General features: G+C 39.9%; 1 protein-coding gene across 1 annotated transcript in view; it reads left to right on the forward strand.

Annotated features, from left to right (window-relative positions):
* Positions 1 to 4,221, forward strand: part of MAL2 (mal, T cell differentiation protein 2) — a 29,366-nt gene extending 25,145 nt beyond the window's left edge. Inside the window, exon 4 of the mRNA XM_060611205.3 lies at positions 1,957 to 4,221. Coding sequence (XP_060467188.1) covers positions 1,957 to 2,028 — 72 coding nt within the window. The 3' untranslated portion in view covers positions 2,029 to 4,221. The remainder of the gene's footprint in view (positions 1 to 1,956) is intronic.
* Positions 4,222 to 22,528: the final 18,307 nt, after the last annotated feature.

The raw sequence follows: 22,528 nt of genomic DNA on the forward strand, positions 1-22,528 counted from the left end.
AACAGAAAGGAGCATGGCTCCAGCTTTGACAGGCTTATAGTTTAGATCAGTGTTTTTATACTTTCTTTTATAGGAAGTGAAACTGTCTCACGTAATGAAACCTTACTGAAAACCCAATGAATATAGAAGGCAAGAGCACAGATGCTCTAGTTGGATTGGGAGAAGACGTTCTTCCTTCTCTTAAGCCACCTCTGTCGGCCTCATCATCTCTGAGGCACTTTCGTGAGATCCTTATTACCAAAGACCACAGCTAGAAAGCCACTGGACTTTTAACAATTTTATGAAGTGAAGAAAAGTTCAGGGCCTTGGAGTTGACTTTTTTCCTACCAGGTGTCCTTCCTATTAGTCCTCAATTCTCACAGAATTTTCCTTTTCTACTTCCGTCCCCTCCTTTTTAGTGCTGCAGGCTGTCTTCGCACTACCTGCCAGATCCTTGTACTAGCACCAAATTGGTCTATTTATAGTCGCCTTAAGATCCTACTTTCATAAGAGTAGCAGGTGCTCAAGGACTTGATCCATGTCATTAATTTCTCACTAACGTTCCTTTGTCCCAGGAGCCCAGTTTTCAGTGTTGCCATGTTGTGATTCCATTGTGGCTGACGCTCTTCTGTGACTTTGTCCCTGTTATCCTTCCCTCTCTCTGTGCCTAAGTGAAACTGCCTCAGTAAACCTCTACATGCTTTCCTTCTGCATTACATAGCAGCTCATCCATATGTTCTCATAGAAGTAAACCTTTAGTTTCTGAGTTTTAATCATACCTAAATGTATGATTTGTTCTTTTGTAACACTATATTGAGTCCCTCACTTTATTTTTTATTTCAATATACCTGAGAGAGGAAAATTCATTTTTGTTAACAATAGATATCAACAGTGGTCATTCTCATTCAGTAGACGATGTCTAGATTAGAGATGCATCAGAGAGACAACCAGCAGAAGGCGGCTGGGGAGAATAGCAGAATGGCAATTAGAGAATGGTCACGTTCTGTAGGTGAATCCAATATTCCGTCTCAGAGCTGGAGTTTTCTGGTAAAGGATTGCTGCACTAAGTCATAATGTTTTATCACATTTAATTGCTTCGTCTTATACTTTTCTATGGATCGTGAATTCAAAAAGGATGAGGAGAATAGCTACTGTTTGTTTATATGCACCAAATGCACTGATGTACACGTAGCTGTTGCTAAAGAAATCCTTGTCAAATAGTAAGGACAGTAATTCAGAGTTCAGTGCGGGTTTCAGAAGTATCTCCCACGCCCAATGAATCTGTTGACTCATTTCTATGGGTTTTCTTTGTTTACTTCTAAAATCCCTTTCCACTGTCACCGGTAGGATTTTATACATCCTCCAGCTCTCATACTTGCACTTTTCTTGGCCATGAGATCACTGTATGAATAGACACCTCGCAGCGAATTTTTTTTTTTTTCAACGTTTTTTATTTATTTTTGGGACAGAGAGAGACAGAGCATGAACGGGGGAGGGGCAGAGAGAGAGGGAGACACAGAATTGGAAACAGGCTCCAGGCTCCGAGCCATCAGCCCAGAGCCTGACGCGGGGCTCGAACTCACGGACCGCGAGATCGTGACCTGGCTGAAGTCGGACGCTTAACCGACTGCGCCACCCAGGCGCCCCATCGCAGCGAATTTTTGAATACGGTGTTGAGAGTTTCATAAATACTTAACAAGTGAGTCCAGCATGTGAACAAACGTTAAAGCTAGGCCTGTCCACAAACCAAAACATTATTAGGGGCTAGAATGTTGAAAGGAAGGGTTAATGGTGTGAGGGGATTAGATGGTAGTACAATCATCAAAAAGATGAATGAATACAAACCATTTTCGTAAGTGTTGAAGTATCTTTAGGTACTTCAGTCTTCAGATAGTTGTTCCTTGGGATGAGTGGGTTTTTCTAAAATTAAAGTCAGTGTTATAAATCTGATGTGAGCTTTTGTTTCCTTTTTCTTAGATTTTTGCCTTTGTGACGACAGCCTGTTATGGTTGCAGTTTGGGCCTGGCGTTGCGAAGATGGCGACCGTGACACTCCTGAGAAACTAACAGTCTATGTGTTGGTTTCATTTGTCTACTTTACGTGTCTGATCAATTTGGATACCATTTTGTCCAAATGTAATAACATTCCAAAAGCAACTTGTTTATATAGAGAGAGCACCTAAGGACAAGTTTTGGTTCATTGCATGGATGGAATTTTAATTTTATTATGATGATAAACAGAGAAGTGGCCTTTAATTTTACAGCTGCCTCTTTCCTTTTTTAAGAAAATTTTCCCTTATATCCATAAAATATACCGATATTGTTCATGAAAAAGAGGTATATCTTTTGTTTGGTTATTGAGTCACCTAAACCTTAATATTACTAGGTAACTAAAATTTCATAAAAAGAAAAAAGACACATTTTAAATAGTCTTCCCACTGAATTCTGTCTTTTTAGCGTAAAACAGAGATTGGCACCATTTTTCTGTAAAAGTCCAGATGGTAAATATTTTAGGCTTTGTGGGCCATACAGTCTGTGTTGCAGCGACTCAGCCTTGCTGTTACTTTGTGAAAGTAGCCATAGACCACACATCAGTGAATGAGCGCGCCTGGGTTCCAACAAAACTTTATTCGCAAAGACAGGCAGCAAGCTGGATTTGGCCTGTGGGCTGTGAGTTACGGTTTGCCGACCTCTGGTGTAAAACCTTAGTTCTATGTTATGTATTTTATTGAACTGATCCTGAAAGCTATAAAACTAGATAAGCCACATAATATTTAGCCTCATTATGCAATAATCATATCACCTTTGTGTTGATGGTCAAGTGCTTACCCTTGAGGTGGTGGATGGTTGCTCAAGCTAATTCAAGCAGAGTCTTGGATACAAGAAAAAGTAATTTATGAACTAAATCCTAGTGGCCTAATCTGACCAAGGGTCTCTTTAACAACTGAGCAAACCTGTCATCCGGCATCCTTCCAATGAGATCCCCAGAGACCCTTCACCACTCCTGGAACTGGTCTCTTCTACTTCTGTCTTACTTTGGATTTATTTATGCTTCAGAATACAGCTGTTTGTCCCTGTGCATGAACATGGGAATATTCATGTGTGGCTATGTGAGGCTCTACCAAATAGAACTCCCTGAAGAGTTAACTTTTTACTTCTCATTCTTTTACATTACTTTGGGTTAAATTTCAGTAGAATATTTAAATATAACTTAAAGTTGTAACTTCTTATGTGTTTTAATAGTAGCCCCGACATTTATGTTGGTTTGCATTGGTGACATGTACAGAATCCATTTTAAAATAATAGCCATCATAAAAACTTGTCTCTGACTGAATTGCACAGAAAATATTTGAATGCATCTGTTAGAGGTATCCTGGTTGTGGCAAGTGCCAAAATGGCTTGAATGGGAAAACAGGCAAGAGTTAGATCCCACTCCCATGACACATCCAAGTGGGGTACTTTTGTCCTGCCCCAGGAGGGCTGCCTCCAGGAAAAGAAGCCTTTTGATAGTGCTAAATCTTCAGCCCTTTGCTTTTGTGGCTGAATCATCCCCTAAGAGTGCCATGTATAAGTTATGCTGGTAGATTTCATGGACGTAGAACAGTCTTGAATGAGTAACATGATCAATGCTCAGTGATCAGATGCTGTTTATATAATCATCTCCAAAAAGAAGAATCTTCTTAGAGTTTGGTTTGTGATATAAAGACGTGTTTCAATATGTGGCAAGAAGAAATCAGTCTTATGACCTGACTTCCATGTTTTTTCTAGCACCATACCACACACTTAAACCTGTATTATGAATTGTATATTACAAAGTCATAAATGTGCCATAAGGATATATAGTCCATGCAAGTTGGAATCGTTTAAAGTTAGTCTGCTAGATTTAGTTGTGAGATTTTATTTTTGTTTCCAAAGTATAACAGGTTCATGCTTGGTGGCATTAAATTAAATGATTTCATGAAATGGCTTTGGTGGCATTTTTGTAAATGGATTGCTTCTAGATCATTAAGAACCAAGCCTAAAACTCATCTGACTGTGAATAGTTATATTTGTAGATTAATCGTGTTCTGGGTTTGTGAATTGAGTGACAAAGCACTTGAACAAAAATTATGGTATTTGAGAATTCTTTATATATGCTGTAGAAATGAGAAAGTATTGGTTGGTTTTAAAATCTGGTAACTCCACGATGAAAAGAAATTTATTTTATAAGTGTTATGACTCTAATAAAGTATTCATTTGCTAATCTTTTTTGGTCATCTATTTTTTATACAATTCACTTTGAAACTCAGTTAAAGGTTTGATATAAACTTGACAGATTTGGAATTTCTAGACTCATACCATATAAAAATTCTGCTTTAAACCTTTCTATGTAAAAAATGGTCTCTCAGGAAATGTCAGTGAGCCTTTTTTCTTTGATGAAGGTCAAAGAGGTAAGTCTTTGGAAGTCATATTTTAAAGGAAGTTAAAATTATGCTCTATTTTATTTTAAAAGCATTTATATAGTGCTTAATATATGCCAGGCAGCGCTCTAAGCATTTTTTCAAATATCGCTCATCATCTTCATCATGACCACTCTGTGAAGTAGATAACATCTCCTCTTAAAGATGAGGGAACTGGGGCACCTGGGTGCCTCAGCCGGTTAAGTGTCCGACTCCTAATTTTGGCTCAGGCCGTGATCTCACGGTTTGTGAGGTCTAGCCCCACATCGGGCTCTGCGCTGACAACGTGGAGCCTGCTTGGGATTCTCTGTCTCCATCTCTCCGCCCCTCCTCTGCTCGTGCTCTCTTTCTCTCAAAATAAATACATTAACCTAAAAAAATTAAAAAAAGAAAAAAGATGAGGGAACTAAAACAGACCTAAGGAGCACCCAGGGTCATGTGCCTACCAAGAGGGAAAGCTGGCCTTTGGACCCTAGTAGTCTGGCTCCAAAGTTCAGGCACTCAATGGCTGTGCATCCCTCAGTTCAAGATTTTACGTATGAATATATATATATATGATGTATAAAATATATGATACATATCATATATATATATGACCCTTTTTTCCCCTAAAGAAGTTTTTAGCAGAATGTTTAATTGTGTTAGATGCCATCTTTTAGAACTTTTTTTGTCATAACCAAGGACTCATGAGTTTAGCTGTAAGAATTTAGGCCAAACCTGCCATATAAGGGAAAAGTTAGGCAGCTTTGGTCTGCAAAGGTCCCCAGAGTGCTTGACTGCCTGTTTCTCTAGTCCGTTAATTCTGGCATGGACTGCGGGGCTTCGGTCTCCTCTGCTGCCTTACATCAACGTTGTCAGCTCCTCATTGACTCTTACATCAAGAGTCAGCTCTTTCCTGAATTGGCCTGGCTTCCTGATCGGCCCTGGAGCTGACATCAGGAGGGTCTCTAGTCTGAGACCCCCCCCCCCCATTCGATCTTCATACGTAAACTCTGAATTTGCACCTCTGCATTTGCCAGAATCTGGAATCCTGAGCCATCGTCACGAAGGTTCTAACATCATGATGCTTCAGGTTTGTCATTGAGTGAGCCAGTGTCAGGTGGCAATGGAATAGATTCATGGGGGACGGGTCCAGTGTTAAGGGGAGGTGATCATCTTTAGAACATGTATGCATTTTGTTTAATGCTCTGAAAGTTTGGCTTTTTGAGAGAGTACTAACTGTGCCCTGGGCAGTAGGTCAAGACTAGTTGCTTTCTCTGGAGCATTCTTCTCTCAATTACTTGCACGACTTGTTCCCTCACCCTCTTTGGGTTTTTGCTCAATCATCACCCTGAGTCTCATACCGGCACACTCCTCCTCCATACCTGCTTTTCTCCTAGGCACTTAAGACATACCTTTAAATATGGCATCAATAGAAATAGCATATATTTTACGTACTTACTGTATTTGTCCTCTTCTCCACTAGGATGTAAGGCTTATGGAGAGGAGCCATCTGTTCACAGCTCTCTCTCCAGTGCCTAGAAAAGAGCATAGCAAAAAGCATGTACTCAGTAACTATATATTGAATTGGCAAATGGATGAATGTTGTAGCATTACTTACTTTTGTGTTCTAATCAATATACTCTATAAAAATTGATCTTGTTAGCACTTGCAAATTTCTGGTGTAAAATGACTAAGCATTTTTCACCTAGCTCTGGATGTATTTAGGGCAAATTCTACCTTACAGGTTCCCTAGTAATTAAATATATGTGTATTGTAAAACTGCCTTATAATCAGTCTTCTATAGCAGAGGAGCTGTGCATATAAAAATGAGGCATCCCATGTAAACTCATTAGGTCATTATTCCAGCCTTTTTCATGACAAAAGATGTCACTGTAGACTCAACTGACATAGTCCTCAAGGCATCATCAGAACTAAGAATTAATGGTCAAAGGCTGTCATTTTTCTATAATTACGATGGGAGTGGAGGGCTGTGGCTAGTGGTGTTTGCTAAAAATTACAATAGTCACTGTTCTAAGACTAACAAGAGGTGGAGATATCTGTATATATCATGTGGCATTTTGATTTTTTATGTCTCCCAACTCCAAGTTTTATCCTCAGATATGCGTGAGAGGTATTCCAGATGAAGGATATTGTTGAATTTTCTATCTACAGTTTCCTGTATCATTCTAAGTACGTCTTCTGTCCTGAGGCAATGTATAGTTTTGCCAAAGCATCCGTGTACTGGGCCACATTGCCTTTTCATGAAATTGCGCATGTTATTGCTTATTAAATATGCCATCTTGCTGAATACCCTAAAACTTTTGTGTGGAAAATTTTTGGAATGTGAATAAACTCATTTGTTTATATACATAAGTATATAGAATATTTAACAGTGGTTAACTAAAGATTTGTTACTTTTGGACAATTTAACAGTTGTCTCAATTTTTGACCATGCATACCCTATTTATGTATATGAAATATGTGAATTAGTGTCAACTTATTTTAACTATTAGTAAAGCATTTTAATTTTAAATCATAAAATACAGTTAAAGTATTTTCTTGTATCATGCTGTGTAATAAATTTATTCTGAATATTTCTTAAGGCACATATACTCATTTTGGAGGCCATAGGAATGAATGGATCATTGATCCAGAGGTCAGATTTATCTGGATTTATCTCTTCTACTGGTGTGATGAAAGTTTTGAATAAAATCAGAGAGGAAAATGTCTAATATAGGGTCTGGCAACCATAGACGTTGTCTTTTATCAATATCTTTGGTTTCCTAGCGAGATGATAGGTACTGCTCCATTTCTTTTGAGTGGAAAATTGCCCGTCTTTCAAAAAATACTCTGGTCATATAAATTTTTATGAAACGAATATATTCTCAGCAAATGCATAGGATACTATGCTCTTTCCCAATGTGAGATGAGTAAGGGTTGCCTCAGATAGCTTTTTTAAATAGTTATACTTCCAGTGTGCACTAGGAAAGTGTAAGTTGCACATCAAAGGCATGATTTCATGGATATTATTCAGCATGAAACTAAACATTTAAGTAGGAAAAAATATTCCATTAAGAGCTGTGTGACTTGAACCACTTTATTTAAGTTTATATATTTGTCTACAGTGGTGATCATATATACAAGCCTGTGGCAATAATTCCTTTGGGAAGAAGAACCCAAGATTTAAAAATACAAGAAATTGATTGGAGGTAATGCCTATGAAAGATAAAGAGAAGGACAAATAAGATTAGGCAGGAAGAGTTTCAGACCGTGTTCTAGTTATGAGAAAAGTCTCAACCAACTTAGGAGGGAGCTCCCACACCAAGATCGCCCATAGAGCACTCCCACACTAGCTAGGAAGAGGGAATCCTGTACCAACATGATGCTCAGTCATTGACCTTGGATTGCCCAGAAAGAATGTGATCTCACCTCCTCGGCTTAAAACCTGAAGGAATATCCTAAGGCACCTGCAAGTGGAGGCTGTCCAATAACTGCCCTCCCTGTGGATGGTAACCTGTTGGAGAGCTGAATGGCACACTTGGTGACTGCCACCTTCTGCCCCTTTGCCGTATAAGTCCACTTCTCCATACCTGTCCTGGGCGCCCCTCCTCTGAGGTTCCAGTGGGCCTCTTGTCCTAAGGGAAGGATCAGAACAAGGAGGTTAGACAAACTACTAGCTCCATCACAGCAGTTAGCCTTGGGGTCATCACTGGTACCCATACTCTCTCTGTGATTATCCATTCTGACTTCCTAGCAGCTACCACCAGCCTCTCCAGGTCTGGGTCACTGATTTGGTGTTGTGACTCAAATCCCTAAGAGGTCTAAACTCCTGGCAGCGATACTTTCTACAGGTATGGGTCACTGTCCTTGTCCACTCACCATCACTGTTGGGCAAGGAAATACCAAGAAGGTACCTATGTGTATCACCTGAGTTCCATACACATTCCTCCCTGTCTCCATTGTGTGATAGCCCTACTCCTTCCTGACCAGGATCAGTTACCCCTGTCAAGATGGTGAATCCTTTCTGCCTGTTGGTTTCTAAAATCCTAAATGCCTCAACAGAAGCCACAGCTTATGAGACCTTTGCTTTGTCCCTGGCAAGAATGAATTTCTCTTGAGGATCTGAGCAGTAACCATGCAGAACCCAAAGTTGCAAAGGCAGGCAGTATCAAGTCCATAGTGAGTTATGGGGAGTGATGGTAAATGGGGCTACTCCTGTTCCACCTTCTTTTGCCCCAGCCCCATGAGTCCTTTTGAGGACATAGTGTCTTTTAGAAGTTTCAGATTCAAGGCATATCTAGCATCTAGGAAGATGACTCCCCACCCTCACAGCGTATTATTGCCTCTGTGCTTGTGCTTCACCTCTGCTTTCCACAGGCCATTTCAGGCCAGCTGCTTATGGATGCTGCATGGTCTCTCATGATCAATGACCGCCGTCACAGAGCTTTCTCCCTGGTTAGATGCTATGTTGACTGGGATTCCACACTTAGGGACCAGCACTCCATAATGTTGTGGTGCATGAGTTTGTAAACATTCTCACCTCAAGATATTTTTCCTCTCACAAGAGGAGCATGAGCTAAAACTGGAGAAAACATAAGGTTAAATCCTCATGACCTTGGTTTAAACGGTGGCTTTGTGGATATGACAAAATAGATAAATTTAACATCAAAATTCAAAATTCTTGTGCATCAGGAGACACTGTCCAGAAAGACACTGTCCACAACTTACAGAATAGGGGGGAAAATTGCAAATCATATATATGGTAAGGTCTAGTATCTAGAATATATAAATAACTCATAACTCAACAACAAAAAGCAACCCAGTTTAGAAACAAAGGACTTGAATGGACAGTTCTATAAAGAAGATACACAAATAGCCAACAAATACGCGAAAAGACGCTAAATACCATTAGCCACCAAGGAATGAAAATCAAAACCACTTCACATTCACTAGGGTGGCTGTAATGTTTTTTAGAAGAAAAATAACTAAATTGGAACCCTCATTAATCACTTATAAGAATGTAAAATGAGGGGTGCCTGGCTCAGTTTGTTAAGCATCCAACTTTCGGTTCAGATCGTGATCTAATGGTCATGAGATTGAGCCCTGTGTCCATCGGGCTCCACGCCCAATGTGGAACCTGCTTGAGATTCTCTATCTCCGTCTGCCTCTCCCCTGCTCATGCATGCTCTCTCTCTCAAAATAAATAAAACAAAATAACTTACTTCTAAAAAAAAATGTAAACTGATACCATCACTGTGGAATGACACTTTGGCAGTTCCTCAAAATATTTTAGCAGATATTCAGAGAGTTATCACATGACCTGGCAAGCAATTCCATTCCTAAATATATACCCAAAAGAGTTGAAACAGATATTCAAACAAGTACTTGTACACGAATGGCCATTGTAGCACATTGGGAAACAAACCCAAATGTCCATCAATGCATGAATGGATACACAAATGTGGTCTATCCATATAATGGAATATTAATAAGTCATAAAAAAGAATACTTGCTAAATGTGGATGAACCTAGAAAACATTATGCGAAGTGAAACAAGACAGACACAAAAGGTCACATATTGTATGACTCCATTTATATGAAATATACAGAATAAATCTAGAGACAGAGAACAAATTAGTGGTTGCCAAAGGCTAGAGGGAGGCGACATTGGGGAGATTCTTCTCCCTCCCCACTGTGAGGACACAGCGAGACGATGGGCTTTCTGCAAACCAGGGAGAGAGTCCTCACCAGAAACTGTCTCTGCTGGACTGGGATCTGGGACTTAGAGCCTCCAGAACCATAAGGAAATACATTTCTGTTATTTAAGCCACTCAGTCTGGTGTTTTGTTCTGGCAGTCTGAGATGACTAAGACAGGGTGCTGTGCCAGAACTTGGGTCTGGACCTCAAAGAAGTATCCTTTTTATGTCAGCCAGAATACGGACCAGAACAATATTCCTACACATGGAATGTATTGGCTTGAGAAAACCATGGTGCTTCCATCTTTGTGGTTAAGAAAGCAAGACGCAGCAATTTGACTTCTTTAGAAAGGGTGCTCCAACATGCTGCTGACTACAAGTTTTGTAAGAAAAGGAGGGTCCCTGAATCTTTGCAGGGTTTCTCTCATGCCCTCTGGAGCACACATCATACCAAGGTCTTAAGCTGGCTCTTGTGTTCATCCTAGTAGTATTAATGTCATGTTCAGTAAAATGTGCTGTGGTTATGTCAAGATCGTCCAGAGCTCTGCAGACTATATCATGGCACATAACAGAAAATTTATTCTAGTTCTGGACACATCTGTGATGTGTATTACTATCCAATCCATATGAAAGCCAACTGTTTCTGATCCCCTTTTTTGATTAAGATGGAACTCCTTCACCTTACCAAGTGCCTGACATCTTGTCTGGCATGCCAGCCACAATCAGGACCATTCTATGGTCATTCACAAAGATGTTTCTGATTCCTTCAGAGGCCAAACTGTTGAATTAGAGATATGTTAGGGACCTTCTCCCCTGCATCCTTAAAATCCTAATGATGGCACTATTCTAGGTCATATCCCTTCCCCCAGAATGTAATATATATATATATATTTTTTTTTTTTTCATTTCGTATATTGGCTGAGGGGCTGTGCAGTTTCAGAAGCTTCCACTTGGCCTCTCCTTCTATGATAGCTCTTAATCTACAGACCAAGGATCCAACATGAAGTTTACTCTAATTGCCAAGTATGGTAAATCCAGTTATACATTTAGGAACCAGGAAGATGATAACCAAGTTGGTTCACACACATAGTAGGTTCTTTGTAAGCTGGATTTTGGCCAGGAATCTATTGTCCCCCTATGTCCCTACTCAAACAGGGATGATAATCATGCTTGAATCTCCAAACATCCATGCCAACTCAGCCCTTCTGTCCAAAGTCCCTCAAAATATCTTGCCACTCTCCTTTAATCAATATTAATCACATGGAGAAGGATCAAGGGTATTATTATAGTGTACATCTGAGGTCCTTCCTCGTGGGGAATTAGCCACTTCTTCAGTTAATAAGTTTCCAGGTCTGAAAATAGGTTCAGGTTGTGGGCTGAGCAAGAAAAGTGAATAATTGCCAACAGTTTCATGCTCATCCATTTTCTCCTGTTTTTGGCTGGATGTAATATGCAGTACTCTCATTGGTTGCTCATCTGTTTTTGCCCCTACAGGAGCCACGTTCTACTAACCAACTGCATAAACTCCAGTGGGTCAAGGCTCTGTGATGACCTCTCCCAAAATTTATAGCCCCCCCGCCCTGGATTTGGGTGGTTAAGTATCACCTGGATTCTACTGCATCATGGCTCCATCATCCTTATTTCTTTTGATGAGTCAAGCTCTGTAAATGTCTTGCCTACCCACAGTTCTATTTTTTAAAGGACCTCCTTAATGACATAGAATAACACTAGCAGGTAACATTTACTGAACATTTATTAGGTGCTAGTTACTAATCTAAGAATATTAGATGCTTCCCATTTACTCTCTCCAATAACCCAAGACACTCTTATGATCACCATTTTCCAGGCACAGAAATTGAGGACCCTGAAATTTTGAGACTTGTGTAAGATCATGCAGCAAGGAGCACAGTCACATTTCAAACCTAAGCAGTGTGGTCCAAGAACCCAGTAAGTACTGGGATCCAAAACATTTTTAAAGATTACAATTCTGAACGAAGTGCAAGGAGTTGAGTGGATACACACTTTTAGGTGTTATCATAGCCACGAATTTGGTCGATAAACACTGGAGAAATGATGGAGTATTTTACGGTGAAACACAAACTATTTCCATGGATCACCAGCTACCTCTTTGTTTGCATTTCAGTCTGGTATCAGCCTTTAGAGCTGCCAGTAGGGTACTACAGAGCGCACCAGGCAATGAGTGTGTCAGTGAATGGAAATCAATGCAATTTCGGTGTCCCCGGCTCCACTGAGTCCTGCCTTATAGTTTATGGGATCTGAGACAAACCTGTCCAGAACTTGGATGAATTCTGGTCACGCACTAGATAGCTCTGGGACAGCCCTATTGATCAAATGACTCTAAAGCATGACTTAATTCCAACATGGGGATACTTTTTTGTGGAATTTGTTTAGTCTCGGTTTACATTTGCACTACAAAGTCACAAGTAAGAATTCTCTTTCTGTCCTGTTGTTTTTCGCTTTTGATCCCTTGGCAATTTCCATTTCTATGAAATTCAGGTTAGTCTAAGAGCATGCAGTGCTAAAAACCCATGTTCACTTTTCTTTTAGCTGTTTTTCCATCCAACCAGGAGAGGGCAGTCAGAGTACATGTTAGAGACTTCAGAGGCAGCTGCTTAAGGGTGGGGGACTGCAGAAAGGTTTTCCACTTTAAGACGATGTCCTCTCAAGTCCCTTTCCTCAGGGTAACGCGCAAACCCAAAGTGTAAGGCTCTATGCAGCATGCTGGTCTAAGTTAAGAGCTGAGAGCTAAGGCCTCTCTTGAGTCACTAGTTAAAACTTAATCATTAAAAAGCATAGATAGCAATAATTGTCATCAGAATGCCTGTTTCCACAGTGGAGAGGGACTAAAAACATCAGTGTCTTTCATGTCCTTGAGATACTCACTATATTACAATTAAATGTCCCCTTTTCAACACCTTTCAATCTCTTTCGCTGTTCATCAAAACGCAATTGTGGAACATACTCACTGGGCTCCACTTGCAAAAGTTGGCCATGACTTCTGAGTTTGGGCATTGCTCTTCTAGCCTTCACCTTATACCCATGTGGTGATTGAATTGTTTATAACAACACACACTGAAGGCCGTCCTGTGCTTCATGCAATAATCAAAACTATTTACAATGCTGCATCTTGTAGTAAACTTTCTCATTCCACCTTCGCCTTCTTGATTGAAGTCACTGTGATTCCCACAACAAGCTTGGTCGGGTGGTGCCATGATAGAAACGGAGTTCGGAGCCAGGTGGGACTTGTTTCATATTTTGGCTCAGTTGTGCGATTCAGAGCCAGTGTCTTAATTTCTGGATCAGTTTTTTTCTCCAGTCTGGCAGATGTGCAATGCTCTGATTTTACTGCACGGTAGGACTTGAAGCAGAAATTGCTATTGCTGTTGTTTTTGCCACTGATATTTTGACCCAAGTAGCAAGGTACTAACCAGTGACATCCTCCCAAAGGGTAGCAGAGACTTTGATTCATTCTGGAAATACAGACAGTAGCCCAAAGAAATCTGGTTTTTATCTAACAACCCTAGTTTCAATGTCAAGGAGATAAATTAATTTTTGTTTTCATTCACCAAATAAGGTCATATTTCTCAAATTTCCTTTTTTATATAAAACCTTTTCCTTCTTTATGTCTTCCTTCTCTTCAGGAATACCAGCACCAAAAATAAGAAATAATAGTAAAAAGCATTTTTAGTACTTGTAGTTGACTCTGAATTCCTCTTAGAAGGAATTCTAATTCCTCTTAGAAAGGAATCTAGTTTGGTCTTAAAGAAAGAATGTTTCAACAAATACCACATATGTAATGAAAATCTTTCTTACATGCTTTGCATATTACGTTACGTTTTACATATGTAAATTGCATGCAGAAATCAATCTACCAATTTGAGCAAAACACTTTGACAGGTATAGTTTGTTATTTACAACAATCTTCTAAGAAAGCAGATATGGTTCACATCCTACTGAGAAAATGATGTTAATGGTTCATTAGCTCTAAATAGATCTCAGAAGACAGATTTTTTCAGACTCCTAGTCTAGTGCTCTTGCTTCAGTACAGCATCATCTTCACAGCCCTACCTCAGGCAATCTAAATATGGGTGCATTTATAAGGGACCCACAGGTGTACCATCCCTATTCTCAGAGAGTGCACAAGTAGCTGATGTAACATCTTTTGACCACCTTTACTACTACAAAGCAGAGCGGATTTATAACACAGCCTGGCAACAAAAAAAAGCAAATTCTTCCATCTTCAAAATAATAACACTTTGAGTGCTGTTTAATTTTTGGAAGGCACAGTGAAACTCAGCAAAACTGAAGACTATGTAAGTGCATGCCATCATTTGGGTGATACAAACCAGGATTATTTTTTGCAAAAAACCTGAATTATAACTATCTAGTTTTTTCAGTATGAATGACAAGAATTTGTGTGTTTGTTAGTATACTCTTTATTCTCAGGGAATCCTAAAGAATGACAGGGACACTGGCATCCTACCTAGTGCTGATACTTAATAAGAGATTGCTAATAAGAGTGTTATAAAGGTGTAATACATATTTTTAACCATGTGCCACAATATCATGGGCCGAGTGTATGGCAGGACAGTATGCTAGAAGCCCTCCTCATATTGTTTCATTCAATCTTCATGACAATCCTATGAGATAAGGGCTGTCATTATTAAACCAGTCCAGATAAGAAGGAGAAGGCTCAAGGAGGGCCCCTTTGCATAAGCCAAAGGCTTTTGCAGGAAGATAATGAGAAAATGAGGTCACAGTGGAGGTCAGGAACAAATTATAACAGGCCTTGGGTGATAAGCTATAGGTTTAATATTTTATTCTGTAAACTCTGAAGAAACACAAAGCAGTGCTTTAGTAGGATCATTCTAGCTGCAATGTGTAAGGGCAGATTGAAGGAGGAGAGACTGGAGATCTCCTGCAAGCTAGTGCTATAATTCAGACATGGAGAGATAATGGTCAGGGTAGGAGGAATAGGGAGAGGAAGGAAGGAAGGAAGGAAGGAAAGGAGGGAGGGATTCCTTTGGTGATGGGGTGTGTAGTGCTCAGAGGAAGTTATCAGGATTTCGAGGCAGAGAGAATCAGGACTTCAGGTGCTGACGTCGAAGAAGATGGATGAATCAAATTCCTAGTGGTGTAGGAGTTGCTTTTTAAAAATCAAACTGATGTCAAACTGCATGTTTTTACACATAAATGTGACATTCTAAATGAAAAAACAAACGAAAAGTCTTTATATTTAAAACTCTGCATGCCTTGGGTAAATTCCTAGCAGTGCTATTGATGGAATACAGGAGTGCTGATGCATAGGGGCACTTGTACCCCAATGTTTATAGCAGCACTTTCAACAATAGCCAAATGATGGAAAGAGCCTAAATGTCCACCAACTGATGAATGGATAAAGAAGTTGTGGTTTATATATACAATGGAATACTACTTGGCAATGAGAAAGAATGAAATCTGGCCTTTTGTAGCAATGTGGATGGAACTGGAGAGTGTTATGCTAAGTGAAATAAGTCATACAGAGAAAGACAGATACCATATGTTTTCACTTTTATGTGGATCCTGAGAAACTTAATAGAAGACCATGGGGGAAGGGAAAGGGAAAAAAAAGTTACAGAGACGGAAGGAGGCAAACCATAAGAGACTCTTAAAAACTGAGAATAAACTGAGGGTTGATGGGGGGGTGGGAGGGAGAGGAAGGTGGGTGATGGGCACTGAGGAGGGCACCTGTTGGGATGAGCACTGGGTATTGTATGGAAACCAATCTGACAATAAATTTCATATTTAAAATTTTTTTTAATAAATAAATAAACATTAACATAAATAAATAAATAAATAAATAAATAAATTTCTGCTGGTCCTCAAATTTTCCAGATGTTCCATGATTCTGAGTACATAGTAGGCTTGCACTACTTGGGGCCCAAGAAATGAATTGAGGTCATATGACCTCTGAGATTAAAGATTGTTACTGTGGGGGGGCCTGGGTGGCTCAGTCGGTTAAGCGGCCAACTTTGGCTCAGGTCGTGATCTCATAGTTTGTGGGTTTGAGCCCCGTGTTGGGCTCTGTACTGACAGCTCAGAGCCTACTTCAGATTCTGTGTCTACCTCTCTGCCCCTCCCCTGCTTGCGCTCTGTCTCTCTGTCTCTCAAAGAATGAATAAAAACGTTAAAAAAAAAAAAAAAGATTGTTACTGCAGAAGAACCTCACTTATCCTGAATGATATACTAGTTGTTTGAATCATGAAAAAATTAAAAAGGAATTTCCTAGAGTTAATTAGCCAACATTTAACATTTCAGGAAAGTAAAAAAAAAAAAAAAAAAAAAGAATGCTTTATAGGAGCCTGTGTGTGTGTGTGTGTGTGTGTGTGTGTGTGTGTGTATTCATTCATTCATTCATTCATTCCTCCATTTGACAAAAATCTACTGAGGGATATTATGGGTCAAGCATTTTTTTAGGCAATGAAGATATGAGTTTCTTGGCCTCTGCTCACAAAGAGCTAACGATCTTATGAAAGAGAATAGACATCAGAAAGCATGTTATACTACATAATAGAAGCAGAGTGCTGTAGGTGTGCAGAGAGGACACTAATCCCAGGTGGGTATGACTACAACAACTTGCTAAGGGAGCAGGTTTCTAAGTTGAGTCTGAATTACAAACGTAAGTTAATTAGGCATTTGAGGGGATGAGCAGTTTTAGAAAGTAAGGACACCATGTGCAGAGGAGCAAAAGGCAAAATGGCTTGAGTGTGTTGGGAGAGCCACAAATAGTTCCTGTGATTGGGGCATAGAGTGAGAGCCAAAAATGAGTCTAGAAATTAGAGGTTTGGCCACTTGGAGTTTAGCATCTGTGTAAAGAAGTTTGGACTTGATCTTGAGGGTGAGGAAAGCCACAAGATTTGATGCAGAGTCATAACTTGATCAGATTTTTCACTCGAGAAAGATTTCGCGAATGCTGACAGAATAGGTGGATTGTAGGAAGTGGTAACTGAAAACAGAGAATTGAGTTAGGAGGCCACGGAACAAATCCAGGCAAGAGATGATGGAGTTTAGAATAAGATAGTGGCAGAGTAAAAATGGAGAAAAAAAATGCATAGGGAAGATATAAACTAGGTGTAATTGATGGAGCTGGATTCTGTCTCGAGCACCTGAATAAAAGGTGATACCTTTCACTAAAGTAATCCATGGGAGTGGAGTTGGGGGAAAGGGAAAGTAATAAATTCTATTTGAAACTCATTCGCACGTTTGAATTTGGAAATGCCTTGCCAACGACAAGTCCTGATCTCAGAAGAACCATATAAGCTAGAGAGAGGTACAGCTTTGGATATGTGAGCATACAAGTGGTCAGTGATGCCATGGTGATCTCTAGCTCACCATGGAGAAATGTACAGAGGGAAAAGGGATGAGAACACTGGCACATCAAAGCAGGTGGAGGAAAAACAGCCCAAAAAAGAAACCAAAGGGCACTCTCCAGAGGTTTAGATACAACGTGGCTTGACATAGTCAGTGAAAGAGAGACCTAGGAATAGTCACCAACCCATCAAATGCTGTAGAGGCATGAACTTGTTGTTGGCTGTTCCGTAGAGACTCCAAAGCAATGATGAGAACACAGCCAAGCAGCCAAACTAGGTAGAAAGTATTTATGTCATAGTCACTGAACACCTACTAGAGACTGGGTGTTGAGGAAAAAAACAGGAGAGTAAATTCTAGGTCCCTTGACATGAAGAAAAACAATTCAATTCATTCTGTGACATTCCAAAATCCCAGGTCTTTCCTTTGTCTTATCCAAAATGATCTCAGTCCGCTCTATAGGTGCCTATGTACCTATAGGTCCATAGTACTTTATCCACAACTTTAAGCTCCAAACAGCTCTGGAAACTGTGTTTTGTTTTGTTTCAAGAATCTGACCTGGACAAATAAGAGGTTATTTTTAGTCTTTATTTATCTCTTAATGTGAACATTCATATGTTTGACTGCAGAAATATTGATACAGATGATTATAACGTACTGTACTGTACCCCACTTATGGTCATAAAATACATGGCACGTGTTCTTTATTTGCTTCTTAAAATCTCTCCCCCTTCAATAATTAAATTCCAAAACACATACGATGCGAGATTATGGACATCTAGAATTAAAGCACTTTATTAAAACACCTCAGAAAATAGACATTTTTCTTCTTTCTAGATTAGATACTTCTGATGGGAGCCATATATAATATTTATTTTGAGTGTGAAACTTTCTGGCAGAAATCAAGTCCTTGCACTAAACAATAGTCTATTTGTCCCTCTCTATGGCAACTATCACCACTGTGCCACTGCATTCACTCCGAGTATAGCAGCAGAGACTGGAGGGTGCTCCTCAGCTTGCAAAGAGATGTCCTGTCCCAGAGCTGACCTCACTCCCCTGAGCGTTCTCTCTGCTTCCTTCGCTCTATGGCCCAGGGTCTGCTGGCTCCCTTTTCTGCCCTGCACCTGGGCCTGCTTCCGTTTTCTTTTCCATGAAATCTTAGGCCAGGAGACTCTTCCCATTCTTATTTGGCAAGCTTGGGATCATTACCATTTCAGAGCTGGAAGAAAATTCAGAGAGAGCATTGTGTTTAGTCCCCATCCTTGTAGAAACAAGGACACTGAGGGGCAGAGAAATGAGGGGACTTGGCCACATTGCCTAGGTAATTTATGACCAAGTGAGGACTTCAATCCAGCCTGCTATTTCACCTCCCCAGCTCAAGGGAGCCAAACATCAGATGCATGGGTGCAGTAGGTTCTGTAGTGGACACTTTTGTTTGCTTTGTTTGTTGGATTATTTATTTTACTCTCCAGTTTTCCTCTGGGATATCACTTCCACATCTTTATCCCTGTGGTTCAAGCAAATGTACTCAACTCCCTAATTCCATGGGTAGCAAATAACTGGAGCCAGGCCAGTCACAGAAATAAACTCCCAAACCAGTCGGACAGAGATCTGGGAAGCTTTGGAACAATTACCAAGAGGAGGGCATATGTGCACTCTTTAATCCCCATTGGACTTCAGTGGCATCTGGGACCACATGGCCCAGAGTTATTTAGAGCCATCTGACTATCACATGAAGCCAAGAAGGGAAGCCAGAGCCTAGAGGTGGAAAGACAGGGTGTTCTGATGACACTGAGTTTCCAAATTCTCCCATGCCTGAACCCCTTCTACCTCTGATTTTTTCAGTCACATAAACCAATTAATTTCTTCTTCTGTTTAAGCTCACTCTGAGTGGATTATCTGTCACTTGCAAACAAAAATTCCTTACCACATAAAATGACCTTTTATAAAGCCTCTTCAAATACTGTCTGTTTGTGGTTTGATGATTTTTTTCTAAAGGTCTGGTATTTCTGGAATCTCTGAAATTCAATAACTTGCGGAATTGAGGTGAAGTGAGGAAATACACAGAGGGACACTTGTGTCTCGATAATACGCTATAGTTTCTACTCTACATAAATGATAGCATTGCACATTTTACCAAAGTCCGATGTTCTCATTTTATGCTGGGTGTGTGACTCCATTTGCTTAATTTGAAACGTATGCAAGCATCCTAACTTTTAATGTTGCAAACTGAGCTCTGGCATTGGGCTTTTCTGTTTATTTGTGTTTATAAAATCATCGTCTCTTGTTCTTAAGAACAAGAAGAGTTACAAGGGTGTTTTTTTTTTATGTTACATAGTTTTTTTTTTAAATAAATAAGTCTTAAGAGGTTTCGTAAACTTCAAACCACTGTAAAAGAATGACATGATATGAGCTAAATGTAAATGAATCAGAAACTTTCAGATTAAATTTACCTTCAAATCCACATAAGTTTATAGACCAAAGGGAAGCTTTGATATCTTAAAAAGCCCATGGGAGAGTGGGTAATATTTAACATGTTGGTCTATGCCAAATTAGGCCCTTTTTATTGAATAGTTATCTCCTTTGCATATGGAAAGGCCTCCCAAACAGGGTGTTTTCTTGAGTAAAATCAATGAAGAAGACAGCTCATGTGCCACTACTCAGATGAGATGAGCCAGTCGCAAGGCAATTTCAGGTTTAGGAGAAAAGGACATGGTTGCTTAAAGACACCAACAGCAACTGATTATGCACATCTTCTTTTGAAAGGAGACTTCAGTCCCCTTGTTCAGCTTCCAAACCACCTGCCTACTCATTTCTATTCTCATTCTTGGCTTTGGCTGCCTGCTTCTCCAACCTTATGCCACTCTCCTCTTTCTTAACGCCTATTTAGCTATATATCATGCTCCTTTCTCTATCTTGAACTTGTCAAACTCTTTCATGCCTTGGGGCCTTTGCATTGCCATTCCCTCTATCTAGAAGACTCTTTTGATGACTCCTTGCAAATTGGTCCATATGATATTCTCAGAAGAACCTTCACTGCTCATCCTATCTCCATGCCCCATTATTCTCTCTCATATCATCCTATCAACTTCCTTCATAGCTATTATAACAATTGTATGCATCCTATTTATTAACTCTTTTGTCTGTCTCTCCCTTTTAAAGTATAAGCACCTAAAGTGAAGAGATCATTTTTTTGTTTGTTTACTGCTATATCTCCAGAGCTGTGAACAGTGACCACCACATAGTGTACAAACAATAAATATTTGTGGAATGAATGAGAGGGTGAAGGAATGAAGGATGAAACTGTGCAAATATGCTCCTTCACCTAAAGGATTATTTATAGAAGGGGAAGGTTATTGTGCTCAAATGTTAGCTATTCTAGATAAGGTTGAATAAGCAGGCTTCTCTCTACTTGTTTAGTTTCCATTAAGTTCCATTAAGAAAAGCAACATGAACCATGACTTCATGATCCAAAAAACATTAATCTAAAAAACATTAATACTTCATCAGGAACTGCTTCACCAATGACCATACACTGTTAAACTGTCTCTACAAATTAGGAAAAACCAAACATCCAGAATTCTAGGGTACTAGAATGAGTTCTATGATTTTTTTTTACCTTGGACCTTCTCTTAGAGATGAACCAGGAGTACAGTTTGCCCTAAGTTTAAGGACAAACACTAACTGCCCGCAGGAGAAGTGACTCAGTCTTAATGGAAAACAGGAAAGATATCAGGCTGGATATTGTCCATGGTAAGATCAATTATTTAAAACAATATGTCAATTGCCCATCTATCTATGTGTACTCACAAAATAAGTTGAACAGAAACCATAAATACATTGCTTCATTTAATTTTATGACAACTCAGGGGTGCCTGGTTGGCTTAGTTGGTGAAGTGTCCGACTTTGGCTCAGGCCATGATCTCAGGGTTTGTGAATTTGAGCCCCACATCAGGCTCTGCACTGATAGCTTCAGATCCTCTGTTTCCCTCTCTCTCTGCCGCTTCCCCTCTCATAAGGGCGCATTCAGGCACATGCAGTCTCTCTCTTTCTCTCTCAAAAATAAACATTAAAAAAATTAACTTTATGAAAACTCAGAATACAGGAATAATAAGCATTTCATATCCGTATTTTCGATGTGAGACCCTAACCTTTCCCAACTTCCCAAACCAGAAATTCTGAAGATAAGACCACTGGTTGCTACTGACAGACAAGAATACTCATGGTGTCTGTAAGCCTAGTGAAAAGAAAAGCCTAGTTTTAAGAAAGGGAATAATAAGGAGCTTTTCTCTATACTTCTCATATAATTAAAAATCGATAACTTATTGTGTGTAAAGTTCATGCTGGGTTTGGTGGGTGACATAAGAGTTTGTACGACAAAAATCTCCTGACCAGGAGCTATCGACATAGTGTAAGATCAGACATGCACACATAAAAGGTTTTGTAAGAGTTGCAGATTCAGATCGTTGGTGCTAAAGGAATTAGGCAGAGGTGAAAAGGAGGGCATCAACCCACGACTGGAGTAGACAACGAAAGTGCTTCTTGAAGAAGATGGAAATTCAGCTCAGCAGAGCCAACTCAGACACAAGGGCTTGGTGGATAAAGTCTTCACATAAACACTGACAAGGGGGAAAGTATGCCATACCTTGGGAAAGAAACTGACTTGGACAAAGGGTCTACCTTGATGGAGAGAAGCTGGGTTATAAAGAACCTTAAAGCCAAAGGGGCACCTGGGTGGCTCAGTCGGTTGAGCACCTGACTCTTGATTTTGGCTCAGGTCATGATCTTGTGGTCATGAGACCAAGCCCCGCATCAGGCTCTGTGCTGAGTGTGGAGTTTGCTTAAGATTCTCTTCTCTTCTCTCTCTCTCTCTCTCTCTCTCTCTCTCTCTTTCTCTCTCTCTCTCACACACACATATACACACACACGCACACACACACACAAATCTTGAAGCCAAACTAGAGGTCAAGGTGCCTGGTGGTGTCATTAGAGGCAAACATATATACAGCAGAGGAAGAGGAAAGTGAGTAAAAGGGAAAGATGTAGACAAGAAATGAAAGGGAA

This window comes from Panthera onca, chromosome F2, assembly GCF_046562875.1.
Source record: "Panthera onca isolate mPanOnc1 chromosome F2, mPanOnc1 haplotype 2, whole genome shotgun sequence".
Classification (NCBI taxonomy): domain Eukaryota; kingdom Metazoa; phylum Chordata; class Mammalia; order Carnivora; family Felidae; genus Panthera; species Panthera onca.